The sequence below is a fragment of the Zalophus californianus genome, chromosome 7 (genome assembly GCF_009762305.2).
Source record: "Zalophus californianus isolate mZalCal1 chromosome 7, mZalCal1.pri.v2, whole genome shotgun sequence".
Lineage (NCBI taxonomy): Eukaryota > Metazoa > Chordata > Mammalia > Carnivora > Otariidae > Zalophus > Zalophus californianus.
In genome coordinates this window covers 16,087,581-16,101,646 of record NC_045601.1, presented here as the reverse complement: position 1 = coordinate 16,101,646, position 14,066 = coordinate 16,087,581, and the positions used below count along the sequence as shown (strand labels likewise).

The 14,066-nt window shown below is 48.1% G+C and overlaps 1 protein-coding gene across 3 annotated transcripts in view; it reads left to right on the top strand.

Annotated features, from left to right (window-relative positions):
* Positions 1 to 2,900: 2,900 nt before the first annotated feature.
* MTHFD1L (methylenetetrahydrofolate dehydrogenase (NADP+ dependent) 1 like) overlaps positions 2,901 to 14,066 on the top strand; it is a 185,675-nt gene continuing 174,509 nt past the window's right edge. The window contains exons 1-4 of one of the 3 annotated variants that reach the window (XM_027602571.2): positions 2,901 to 3,472; positions 10,725 to 10,809; positions 11,955 to 12,005; positions 12,096 to 12,149. In XM_027602571.2, the coding sequence (XP_027458372.2) occupies positions 3,246 to 3,472; positions 10,725 to 10,809; positions 11,955 to 12,005; positions 12,096 to 12,149 (417 nt within the window). In that variant the 5' untranslated portion in view covers positions 2,901 to 3,245. The remainder of the gene's footprint in view (positions 3,473 to 10,724; positions 10,810 to 11,954; positions 12,006 to 12,095; positions 12,150 to 14,066) is intronic. The other 2 variants (XM_027602569.2, XM_027602570.2) reach the window with 2 other exon arrangements.

Sequence of the window (14,066 nt, the reverse complement as noted above, 5' to 3'; positions counted from 1 at the left end):
CATACATATACATATATATAGTGTGGTTGCAATTTTATAAAATAATTTCAAATAAGATCGAAATTAACTGTTATGTTTCAGTGATAGTGTTATGAGTGATTTTATTTTTTACTTTATGCTCCTCTGTAGATTATAAATAAATAGTATATATATATATATTTTTTAAAGATTTTTATTTTTATTTATTTGAGAAAGAGAGCACACAAGAGGGGGTAGGGTCAGAGGGAGCAGACTCCCTGCCAAGCAGGGAACCTGATGCGGGACTCGATCCCGGGACTCCGGGATCATGACCTGAGCCGAAGGCAGTCTCTTAGCTTAACCAACTGAGCCAACCAGGCACCCAATAGTATATATATTTTTAAAGACCACTCAGCTCAAGCATCAGCTCCTTTGGTGTTGTCACCAATTCTCCTCCAGAACAGTTAAACCCCAGCACTCTCAACACTTTATCTCACAAGCCTTTTTTTGGAGGGTGGGCGGGACAGCTTTATTGACATAGAATTCACATATCATACAAGTCACCCACTGAAAGTGTACAATTCAGGGGCGCCTGGGTGGCTCAGTCGGTTAAGCATCTGCCTTCGGCTCGGGTCATGATCCCAGGGTCCTGGGATCAAGCCCTGCGTCAGGCTCCCAGCGCAGCGGAGAGCCTGCTTCTCCCTCTCCCTTTGCCCGTCCCTCCCCACTTGTATTCTCTCTTGCACGCTCTGCTCTATTCCTCATAAATAATTTTGGGGGTTAAAGATTTTATTTATTTATTTGACACGGAGGGAGAAAAACACAAGCGGGGGTGGGGGAGGGGCAGAGGGAGAGGGAGAAGCGATGTGGGACTGGATCCCAGGACCCTGGGATCATGACCTGAGCCGAAGACAGATGCTTAAGTAACTGGGCCACCTAGGCACCCCTAAAAAAAATCTTTTTTCTAAAAAAAAGTGTACAATTCAATGATTTTCAGAATATTAATGAATTTGTGCAACCATCACCACCATTAATTTTAGAACATTTTCATCTACTGTACCCATTAGCCCTACTCCTAGCTGTAAGCAACCACTAATGTATCTTCTGTCTCTACAGATTTGCCTATTCTGGGCATTTCCTGTAATTAGGATAATACAATATATGGTCTCCACTGTGATTTTAAATATCATTATTGTCAGCATTCATTAGGTGGAGTAGCTAATTGTCACTATTGTGGTGGAGTTACCATTGGAACTTCTTGAGAACAGAGACTGGGTAATTTTTTTTTAAGACTTTATTTTTTAGAGCAGTTTTAGATTCACAGCAAAATTAAGAGGAAGATGCAGAGCTCTCCCATATACTCCCTATGGACTGGGTGATTTTCATTTTGGTGAGCAGTAGTCCATGTTCACTAGTGTCCCATGAATGTCTGCTAAGTGAATGGCCACCAATTTATAATCAGACAAGCCTCCAAAGGGTTTTATGATTTGCCCAAGATCATCACTGGCAGCCGGTGAATCAACTACTCGAGTCTCCTTTCCAATATTCATATGCTTGTGCAAGGCATAACTTCTGTGATTTTGTTTCCTCCAATATAAAATGGTAGTTTTATAACCACCTCACAGGGTTGTGGCAATGTTAAGTATTCTTCTACCCTACAAAGTCAAATTGTGTCAAATGAGACCATCGCCCTATAATGAAAACTGCAGACAACAGTATAAAATTAAGAACATGACCAGGGGCGCCTAGGTGGCTCAGTTGGTTGAGTGTCTGCCTTCGGCTCAGGTCATGATCGTGGAGTCCCGGGATCAAGCCCCAAATGGGGCTCCCTGCTCAGCAGGAATCTGCTTCTCCCTCTCCCTCTGTTTTCCCCCTGCTCGTTCTCTCTCTCTCTCAAATAAATAAAGGGGATTTGAAAAAAAAAAGATTAAGAACATGATCATTTGACTCAGGTAATCCTCCATACAACTGACCTCTCTGGACCCATTTCCCCCAGGTTGAAAGTCAGGACAATATTGAACACATTACAGACAGTCTCTGACTTATGACTGTTCAACTTATGATTTTTCCACTTCATGATGGTGTGAGCATTCAGTAGATATGAAACTGCAACCAGATCTTTTCTTTTCCTGGGCTATCAATATACAGCAGTATGCTCTCCTCATTCTGGGCAGTTTTGTAGCCAGAGGAGGCTCCCAGTCAGCCACGTGGTCACAGGGATAAACAACCCATATACTGACAACCAATCTGTACCCATATAACCACTCTTTCTTCCACTTTCAGCACAACATTCAATAAATTATTCGAGATACTCAACCCTTTATTATAAAACAGGCTCTGTGTTAGATGATTTTGTTCTGAGCACTTTTAGGGTAGGCTAGGCTAACCTATGATGTTCAGGTTAGGTGTATTCAATGCATTTTCAATTTACATAGTTCCAATTTTAGGATCGGTTTATCAGAGGGTAACCTCATCATGACTCCAGAAAGATCTGTACATTTACTAGGATTAAATGAAATGGCACTCCAGTACTTTGTACAGTGTTTAGCTACTGGAAAACCCGTGTTTGGAGTTTGCACTAGTTTTATTCCCGCTTTACTTGGGAATTATAATCCTGATAAGATTATAAACAAAGTATCGATAATCTCATTTTAACTGTGCAGGCAGCTGAGATTCACAGAGATTAACTCGCCCAAGGCTACAAGTCAGCCTCTGAACTCCTAGACCCACACATCCCTTCACTGCTAGACCACCTCCAGCCAAAAAAAAATCCAAACCCGGGTATCTAAGCCTGGGGCACGGCCAAGTGGCCTTCCGGGAAGCAAACTCCAACCTGGGGCAAGGTTTTATCAGCATCATGGGCAGAGGGAGGATGTACTCTCTCTCTGGGCTGGACCAGAGGCCGCCCTGACGCCCCACCCTCCTCTGATTTTTATCGCTAGTCAGATTTCCAGCAGCGACGGAGTGCCCGAAAGCCTGCCTCCGAGGGCCAGGCCACTAGGAGCAGCCCCGCGTCCCGCAGGCCCCCGCCCTCTCCGCGTCACGGCCTCTAGGTGCAGTGCCCCCTAGGGGCTCCCGCTCCGGCTGAGGAGGAAGGTGCTGGTCCTTCCTGCCACACCGGCCCGTTACCCGCCAGCCGGTTCCCTGCCCGGCGCCCGCCCCGCCACCCTCCGGAGGAGCCTGACGCCGCCGCCTCTCCGTGCTCCGCAGCCACATCTCCGCCTGGACGGAGGACCCGCCGCCCCTCGCTCTCGCCGCCTCCCGTGTCCCGCCTGCGCCCCGGCGCCATGAGCGCGCGCCTGCCGCTCTTCCTGCGCGGGCTCCGCCGTCTGCAGCCGCCCCCGGGCCCGCCGCTCCGTCTCCGAGCGCCCTGTCGCGCCAGCAGCAGCGGCGGCGGCGGCGGCTGTGGCGGCGGGGAGGGCCTGCTCGAGCAGCGGCGGCTGCGGGACTCCCAAGTCGGGAGCAGCCGCGGCCAGGGCAGCCAGGCGCCCCCCGCGCGGGACTCGATCGTCAGGTGAGTGGCCGGCGCTCGCCGCCGCTCCGGTGCCGGGTGGCGGCGGCCGGGGACGCAGGAGGTGGGGCATTCGGGGCGCTGAGGTCTAGGCGAGGTCCTGCCCCCCCCCCCCCTCCGCGGGTATTTCGCCGGGCTCCGACTCGGAGTGCTTGGTGCTAACTTGTTAGGGGCGCCCGGCGGCTGGCGGGGGGGGGGAGCGCGGGCACCGCAGGGCCGGAGTGCGTGCGGGGCGGGGGACGGCGGCGCCCGGGCCGGCGCGGGGCGGGGATCGCGCGGGCGCGGGCATCCCGGGCGGGTGCCGCGCCACTAGCCCGCGCGCCCCGCTCCACGTGCGCCACCCCGGCCGGCTCTGACGCAACGGCGCCGAGCGCGGCGGGGCGGGAAAGGGGCGGTGCAGCGGAGGGCGGGAGCGCGGAGGAGGAGGGGCGCCCGGGGCGGGGCCGGGCGGGGCCGGGGCGGCGGGGGACGTGATGCGGCGCCGGGCGACCTCCGCCGGGCTCCCGCGCCTACCTGCGCGGTCCTCCGCGTCCGGCAACGCCGCAGCCTCCTGCGGGTGGGGAAGCGTGTTTTCTTGAGTTACATAATCCTTTTCTGGGCGCGTTCACGTGGAGCCGGACCCACCTGACAACAGGCAGAACGCGGCCGAGGAGTCGGGCCCACTCGTGCCCCCATCGCGGCACGGGTGGGCCAGGAGTCCCCAGCGCAGCTGCGTATAGAAAGTTCTCGCCCGACCCAGAGATGAACTGTGGGAGTTCTGGGCCCAGCCTTTCCCTGCCCCCCACCGGAGACGCCACTTGTGCCCTTCCCCCCCCCCCGCACCGCCCCGCACCCCGTCCTGGCCCCTCAGTGGGAGAGAGGGCAGGAAGAGCCTTGAATGGCCCTTCCTGGAGACGTGGGTTCACTGGGGGACTAAACCTGTGGAGCGAAGCACTCAGGACAAACCTGGAGGTGCCGGGAAAGCCCTTACCTGCCTCCCCACCCTCCAGGAGGATTCCTGGTTCCAGGTTGCCGTGTCACTGAGGGGGCTGTTCGCCATCCATTCACATCCTCTTCGTTTTTCCTTCTGTCCCTGCTTGTGAAAGTAACTGCCTTTCCCTTCTCCGTTCCCAAAGCCCTTTATGGTGTAGCCGATGACTCTAAGGAGCCTTCTGCTTAGTTTATCTTACCTTCTTTCGGAATGTAGTACTTCGGGCCTCTCTTCAGGTCATTAGAATTTCACCAGGGTACAGCTGAGCTCCCCTTAGTGGGTCAGGGTTTGAAGACAGTATGGGAGGCAGAAATCACCACCGCATTCCCCTCTTATTTTCTGGGTAGCTCTTATGGCTACCTGCCACTTTCTTCTTCATTTATTGCCTGTCTCCCCCAATCTCCCTGGAATGAAAGCTCTGTGGGGCCAGGGGCTTTGTCTCGTTCACTGCTAGATGCTTCCCCCTGGAAGGAGTGCCATGTGTAGGGTGGCCGCTTGGGACATGATGCCTGAATGCATCACTCAAGATTGGGGTTCATTTGTGGATTGTATTCACGAATGTTCTTGTCATTGCCCGACTTAGAGATGAGCAGAGTGGTCAGTAGGGGGCCTGGGTCAGGATCCTGTTGGCCCTGGGCAGCAGTCTCAATTCCCGCACTCCAGTGGGGGAATGGTAGCCTACCTCGCGGGATTACGGAAAGGAATGCGTGAGAGAACACGTACAAAATGCATAACCCAGGAACTGCCATAGCAAGACCTCCACAAATATTGGCTATTATTTATTTATTTATTTTAGAGCATTCTAAGCCAGGGGTTAGCAATTCTGCCAAGGACTAGATAGTAAATAGTTTAGGTTTTGCAGGCCAATAGGCAAAATAGAAGCTATTTATGTAGAAACTTTTACGTGAGGAAAAAAACATTTTGATAATTTTTTTATTGACAAAAGCCAATTTTATTTATGGATACTGACATTTGAGTTGCACATAATATTCACATGCTACAAAATGTTATTATTTTGATTTTTCTAACCATTTAAAAGTGCAAAAGCTGTTTTTAACCTGGTGTGTCAAAGTTTGCTGGCCCTTCTGTTCTAAACTAAGAGGAGAGTTGTACAATGAATTACTGCTTCATAGGATTATGGTTAAGGGATAGGTGCTTTGCTTTGCAATATGACTCCAGTACTTCCTAGGTGTGGGAATTGGGGCAAGCTGTTTGATCTCTGTTCATATACAAAATGGGAACCATTATCACCAGTTTCAAAAGTTGTTGTGGACATCACTATACTCTGCTGATCCTAAAAGGCATATTTTTTAGTATCTCCAGAACTAGTCTTTAATCAATTGTCTGACAATTGCTGTTGGCCACGTGACAGTCATCACCTATTTGTCATTGCCTGTACCTGTAGGAACCTGGCCATGCATATTGTTGTAACTTAATTGACTTATGTGCATCATCTAGCAAAACTTTCCTCCAAGAGATTCCCCGAGGACTTGGAGGAAATAGGGGAGGTGGGCCTAGCTAGGAGTCACCTAGGATAGACATCCACAAATCTGTGTATGTTAGGTTTTTTTTTTTTAATTTCATGAAATATACCAGAAAAGTGAACGAATAAGCTCCCTCAAAAGCATAGTGACCTCTCATTTCTCCAGTAATCCCCAATATTTCCATCAACAAGTCATGGGAGGGCTATTTTAGGAAATGAAATGATTTCTGGTTTTTGTCTGACAACTGCCCCGTGATACCTGGTAGAATCGAGAACGCTCTAACAAGAAAACTTGCAGAATGGGTGTCAGGAATTTAAGGAAAACCCCAGGGACAAAAGTGATATGGTTTTTCAAAAAATGCCACATCACTAACACCTTTGATGGCATAGAGGGCGATATTGAATGGGGGGAAAAAATGAAACTGCCGTCAAGGACTCTTGAATCAAGAAACTTACTTGGGGTGCCTGGCTGGCTTAGTCCAAGGAACGTGCGTCTCTTCATCTCAGGGTCATGGGTTCGAGCCCCACGCTGAGTATACAGATTACTTACTTTTTTTTTTTTTTAAGTCACTCAGAAGAGTCATATCCTGAATGTGAAGTTTTAGGAACGTTTCAGTTTGGTAGTTTTACTTTTTTTTTTTTTAAAGATTTTTTATTTATTTATTTGAGAGAGAGAGAATGAGAGACAGAGAGCACGAGAGGGAAGAGGGTCAGAGGGAGAAGCAGACTCCCCGCTGAGTAGGGAGCCCAATGTGGGACTCGATCCCGGGACTCCGGGACCATGACCTGAGCCGAAGGCAGTCGCCTAACCAACTGAGCCACCCAGGCACCCGGTAGTTTTACTTTTTATGCTCATACGAGTGCTTTATGGCAAACAAAATATCTATGCCTAAATCAGTCTTAAAAATTCTTTTAATACTCACAGAATACACAGTCTGTGAAGAAAAGATTGTGCCGTAGTTTAACTGCCAGCTTGTTTTTCTTTCTTAGGGGTTTGTAAAACAGTGGCATGTCTTTCATTCTGTATCTGAAATTGGATGAAACACAGCAAATAAGATTCGAGCTCCCAGATCAGGCCTATGCATGAGTAGGAAGCAGGCTAGGCAGCTTTAATAAAGATACCGCCAAGTGTTGTGGACCTTAGTGTCCAGAAGGAGGCAGACAGGGAAGGTAGGATGATGACCCTATGATATCTGCTCACTGCTCCAGCTCCTGCCTCCCAGCCAGCACGAGGGAAAGGGGCCAGGGTGCTGGCGGATCTTTCTCTTCGCTGCATGTTCCTCGCCTCCATCTGGCCAGTGCTCACAACCCAGTTGGCCAGCAGTTAATGTCATGAGCCCATCAAGTCACAGGTGAACCGGGAAATGTGCTCTCTAGCCGATGCCATGTGCAGCTTACACTCCGAACTCTGTTAAAGAGGAAAATGAGTGGAAGTGTTCATAGGAAGTACCCAATCATCCAGACCATCGTCAGTTGTGTCCATACTACTGTTACTATTATATTGAATGTATCCACGAAATTACCAATGCTGTAGGTTTATTAAACTGCTCTGCCGGGCTTTCAGCCTGGGCTATTTCTCCGAATACTGATGGCTGTCTTTAGAAGACACTGTTTTGGACATTTTAACCCTATGTGTGCACTGGTACCTCTTTTGCCTTTGAAATCAATAAAGGGGCTCTGCATTCAGGGATGTCCTTAAGTTGGTAGTTTTAAATAACCTTGTCAGCGGCTGCCTCTGAGACTGTGGCGTGACCACAGCTAGCTGCAAGGGAGACAGAGAAATGAGGTCATTATTCCAGCAGCCTTATGCCCAGTGGACACATTATTTCCCAGCCAAAGGGAGACCGACGTGTTGTAGAGTGAGTGCTAGTGTAACTTGGGCACCGGCATGCGAGAGCACCTGCCTCTGAAGGTCCCGGACCAGCAGGTTCAGCTACTCACAGCTGACAAAATCCAAAGGCAGAGAGACAAGGAGTGAAACAAGGAGGAAATTTATTTCAGTGAGGCCAACACCAGGAAGATAGTGGACTAACATCTCAAAGACTCTCCCAAGTGCTGAAAATACTTCTAGGTTTATGTAAGGAAAATGTGGGACTAAGGTTGGTGGGTACAGGCAGGTGGGTGGTCAAGGTCGGGTCATTGTCTTGGGGTCAATCACCGGTGGGGTCTTGCTGGCGCAGGGCAGTCCTTATTGCTTGAGGGGGTGGTTTGTGTTCCCCCCATCTAGGGATGCTTTGCCTTCCAAGTCTTTTGCCTGAGTTAAGAGATAAGCTGGAAGGAAGAAATACATCAATTAGAAAGTTGAAGGTCAGGGGCGCCTGGGTGGCTCAGTTGTTGAGTGTCTGCCTTCAGCTCAGGTCATGATCCCAGGGTCCTGGGATCGAGCCCCGCATCGGACTCCGTGCTCCTCAGGAAGCCTGCTTCTCCCTCTCCCACTCCCCCTGCTTGTGTTCCCTCTCTCGCTGTCTTTCTCTCTCTGTGTCAAATAAATAAATAAAATCTTTAAAAAAAAAAAAAGTTAAAGGTCAAAATGGAGGTAATTGAAGTCTTTTCCAGTAGTAGATACTTTGATCTACTAGTTACATTATTATAAATTCTTACAATCTTCTTCAGTAATGACACATGGCAGCCTGGCTGGAGAGTCACACATTCCTTCTAGCTGGAAATTGACAAGGCAGCTTTTCTCCCAGGAGTGAGAAAATCTCTGATTAGAAACATTTATGCTACTTTTTAGATCTGTTAAGCCTGGTGACTGCTTTTGTGCTTACTTTGCTTGTCACTGTAGGAATCATGAATAACCCCAAAGAATGAAACATCACACGTGCAAGAGGTGGGGAGAAACTAGCCAGCTTTATTTGCTTTGTTGGTGACAGGTTTGTGCTTTTATAGAAGTGTTTGGTCCCTTCATGCTATTGAGGGTGGTGGTCAAGGCTATGAACAGTTTTTTGGGGAAACTTGCTGTCAAATGAGTATTTTTTAGTGTCCTAGGGTAGCCATAGGACACCTGTTTCACGGATGAGGCTACTGGAGTTTCTTAGAGATTCAGTAAACTGATCATGTAGGTCCGTTGGAGGCCCACATCCTGGTGCATGGCTGTTTCCCTTCTACCCAAGCCTAAGAGCCACCTGGCTCCCTTGTTGAAAACGCACGTTCCTGGGCCTCACCCAGACCTGTCGAATCTGACTTTCTGGGGTGAGACACAGAAACCTTGCTTCTTACCAAGCTGCCGAGGTGATCCTCATGCACATTGCCAAAAACCACTTGGGTCCTACGCTCCAGTGACTTCCGGAACCAGGCAGAAGTAAGGACCCACTTGGCCCAAATTAACAGTCATGAAAGGCAGGGAAACAGCGTAGCATGTGGCCCTCAGCCGCACATTATTGGACAGGAGATTTTAGTGCTCATTTATAAGGCAATTTGTAAACTTTCACATAGTCTCAGTTATTCAACACAATAATATAGTTATTTCTCGGAGAATTAAGTTGCTTCGGCCAACTGTTTGGAAACAAAACAGACGAAAATCTTCACAGGCCATGTACAGTTGCATGCCTCCCTATTCTGTCTCGGGTAGCCCAGGGTCAGGTGGGAAGGCTCATCGTGGTTGAGTTTTAAAGCTTTTCAGTGTCTCCTGAGCACCCCTCTCTTTCCATCTACCTACTGAAGAGCAGCTTCCTCCAGTATGCTCAGCAGCTTCTTTGAAAACTGGGCGAAGCTGAGCAATGCCTTTGTGCCCTCAGCCATGTACTACTAATGCTATCTGGCTGGAACTTCACCTTGTAGTTTTTGGAAGCTGTTGGGTGCACGTAAGACCCTATCAGAGACAGAAAACAGAATTTAAAGACGGTCTTAACACAGGGCCTGGGTCCTGCCTTGGCTGAGCCTTTTGTCTATTATCATGAGAGAAGAAAAGCCAACTTCATGTGCAGGTAAGGACCACGTCACAGTGATGGGGGTGAAGGAATCTGCAATCCCTCATCCCAGAAGACTGCAGAAGGAGCACGTGACTTGTACCTCATCACCTAGGTCTGCCCTGCCTGGGCTGGCACCCCTTGTCCTCCGCCCACCAGTGATAGTAAGGTGGTGATGGCACCTGCTGGGACTTTTAGGAAGTCCAAATGCAGACTTGGGTGGTGGGGCACCCCGAGGACTGACAGGCTTTCTCCCTAAGAGGCCTGGGGAGAGTGTCAAATTCTGATGCAGCCCTAGTGTTTCCGTTCCCATCCACCCTTCTCTTCCCCCACTTCCCTTTTCCTATCCCTCCCCCTCAACCCTTCCTCCAACCTCCCCCTCCCTTCCCCTCTGTTTTCTTCCTCACCCTCTCCCTTCACATTCCTTTGAATTCTGGGACCTGGCATTTATCCTGTGACCCACCCGGTTGTCTGACAGCAAGCCCCCTCTTCAGTCTCTGCTACCCTCCCCCCACCAATGTTTTCAGTCCCCGTGGGAACCCCTAGGGATGGATGTAGGTGGAGGAAGGGGGTTATTTAAAAAGAAATGCAACAGTTTTATTACAGTCAACTTGGAAAATACAAGAGAATTCACCCCTGGAAAATAATTGTTAACATCTAGTTTGCACACCTCTGCTTGTTTTAAAAATCAGATGGTCACAGTTTACTCTGTGTTGTACTTCAAGATGGTTACCCTGCCCCTCCTCGCCACACTTCCCACGCTTGGAGCGCATCCTTATGTCGTCTAACTATTTTCACTTACAGGAACAAACTTTCTAGGAAAATGTGTTGGATCAGTCCTTTCTAGTCATTAACAAAGACATGACTGTGTGTTGGTTTTCTTTCTCAATGCAGAGAAGTCATTCAGAATTCAAAAGAGGTTCTGAATTTATTGCAAGAAAAAAACCCTACCTTTAAGCCGGTGCTTGCTATTATTCAGGTAAGCTGAGACCATGGTTCAGTGCTCCTCTTTTAGGATGCCTTTCAATGTAGAAGAGAATTGTCTGCGGAAGACCAGGGCATTTCTTGTCACAGAAGTGGTCTTAACAGGGAGGAGAGGGCAGAGATGAAAATACGGTCATGTCCCTCTTCCTTTGGTCATTTTGCTTCTACCAGGTCACTGGTTAGTTACCTCCCTGCTTGAATGGGTCTTTTGTGAACTGCTTTGAGAGGTTAGGAGGTAGGCACCCACGTCAGTTGTGTTACATAGGACATTATTGTGTCCACATGTGCTCAGAGATGCTTATCAGATGTGACTTGAACGTGATAAGGAGAAAAGTTCCCCCTTCGTTTCTGTGGAAGAAGGAGGCTTGATGAGGCATGGTACTTAGTGATCTTACTATGAAACCTGGTAAAGCCTGCCATAGGCCTGAAGGGCCAAACGTCAATACATGTCAGAAGGACTTGGCATTTCATATACATCTCTTGACTGCGGCCCCTTCGTTCCCAACTGTAGTTGGTGCTGTTTGCCCTCCTTCTTGGCAGCCCTATGGGGTAACAGGTGCAGGGCAGTCAGGAGGTGAGCCAAGCCTGGAAGCTCACACAGCATAGCAGGTGGGCCGCCGCCTCATTTTGGCACGCACGTAATGTGTCAGAATAGCAGCCTGGAGTCCCATCGGCGCTGTGATTTTCAAGACTGTGGAGCTATGCTCATGTCAGTTGCATTCTTGGGGCCCGTCACCATATCCCCTACAAAGCTAGGCAAGCAAGAAGGTTGAAAGAAAAGTGATCTGAGCCTGGACCTCCTGGGATTCTGCTTGCTGATGGGTTTCCAGCTACGGACAAGTCATCTAAAGCCCTGTCTGTGGTGTCCTCATTTAGAAAGGGTGCTGGCTGGGTGGCTACATGAGCCTTAGGAGGGCTGTTACTTTTTAAAAGTAACATAATTTGAAAGCGGAGAAATTGATATGCCAATAAATACCAGCTATTAGTCTCCTTCTGTGAGCAATAAGATTCTGCATTTCCTTCCCTTTCTAATAAATTGGATAATTGATAGTCACAAAATTAGTCTCTGTATTACGTTTTGTGCTTTGTCAAGATATTTTTGTTGCTGTTACATTCTCCTTCTTACTCCCATCTTCTAAGGCAGGTGATGATAACTTGATGCAGGAAATAAACCAGAATTTGGCAGAGGAGGTGAGGATTATTGAATTCTACAAATTCACCGTAATTTTTTGACGCTACATTCTCTCACAGTGACAGAACAACCTTGTGTTCCTTTTGCAGGCTGGTCTGAACATCACTCACATTTGCCTTCCTCCGGATAGCAGTGAAGCCGAGGTAACTACCACATGTGGCACTTGAACACCTGAACAGAGGGTGCTTTCCTCTTGAGACATAATATACCTGTTAGCATTTCTTCGTTGTCATTCGAAAAGATCAGTCTCGTCTTTGTTGCTGAATTCTTGGAAAAGTTCCCTTTTCCCTCTAGGATACATGCTCCTTGATCTGCTTGTCCCTTACTACGGGTTTCTAGTGAAGACTTGAGTTAGACTTGGTGACTCGGGTTGTGTTTTTCTGGCCACCGCAGCAGTGTCTAGTGGAAAATGCCTGGCTGCCGGGGTCTGGAGGACTAGCTGTGGTTTTGCGCTGTCATGAAGGCTTGTCTGTCCTTGGCCATTCCTTTGGCTTCCCTGTGTCACAGTTGCCTTATTAAGAAAATAAGGGGATAGGATGAGATAATCTTTGGCGTCCTTTCCAGGCAAATGTTCTGGGAGTAATAGCCTTTGCAAGCGTCATCTCAAGCCTGGGAGAAGTGGCTACCCCCATCCGGAGTGGTAAGGAAACGGCACCGTGGGCCATGCTAGCGTTTCGCCCTTCTGTGACTAGCTTTTCTCCAGACGGGCTGCGGCAGTGAAGCTTTGATTTGACTGCCCATGATGGAAAACTTCAAGTCACAGAATATGAAATAACACAGACGTTTATTTTTCTTGTACCTAAGTAAAGTTTAGAAGCAGGCTGGTTATTGTGGCATCACGGGGTCACCAGAAACTTGGGCTCCTTCGATCGTGCTGCTCTATCGTCTATTGGACTATCTCGTATCCAAGACGGCAGATTCAACTCTGCAGATCACATCCACATTCTAGCCAGTGTCAAACAAATCCAGACTTCGTAAGGAGAGACATAATTCAAAAGGATTATTGCAATAGGTCAGAGTATACAAGAGTAAGGATCTTAATTTATTAATTAAGGTTTTGTTGTTGCGTCTGCCACATCCTAGGTATGGGTGACCACAGACCCCTCACTTCATTCTGGGCTCTCGTTCGATGTCACTCCCTCTGACCACCCCCAACCCGCCATTACTCCATTAGCCCTTTACCTTGCTTAATCTGCTTTAGTTTTCTTTACCATCATTTACCATTTCCAGAGATTATACCATTATTATTTTTCGTTTTCCCTCATGTCTTCCCCACTGGAATATAAGCTCTGGGGGAGCAGGCATTTTATTCACAACTGTATTTCCTGTCTTAGAACTGGCAGAGAATAGGTACTCAAAACATGCAATATCTATTGAATGAATGAAAGCACGGTGAATAAATGAAATAAAGTTTTCTTTCTGGTTTTTTGTATCAAACAGCGTTTTCCCTCTCTTACCAGGTAGAAATACCACAGTTGATTTTTGCTAGACAGTGAAACAGAGGTGGTAAAGCAAGACTTCTCACAGTGAGACCCATATCCATGGGCTGGTATCTCTTTTACTTATGAACGAATAATATTGTGAAGTGAAATGAATCCATATGTTATCCCCTGGCATAAAATAGAGAGATAGAGCATTTCTTATTGAAAGACACACCTAGCCGTTCATTAGCTTTTACATTTTTACATTAACCTTCCCAAGCTGTACTTTGGTCTTTTTCAGAAATAGTGAATTATTTTAGTGTTTCCTATAAAAAGGAGGTATCTGTGCTTTGAATTTATCAATCACAAGCCTTTGGAAGTGCTTTCTGGGTCCATTCAGATCCAAGGAACATGAGGACCTGAGTGATGGCTTCTTGGGGTTGAGAGTTGGGAAGGTTTTGTTGAACACGTTGTGTTTGAAACACAGGCTTGTCTGGGCCAGGTTGGAACTCTTTGAGATTCGTGCCTCCTGGTCTCCCTGAAGGCTGGCAGTGTGTTTCACTCAAGTATAATCATGGAGTTATCTTTTGCCTAACTCAACGTTTGGTTTGGTTTGGTTTGGTTTGGTTTGGTTCTGTT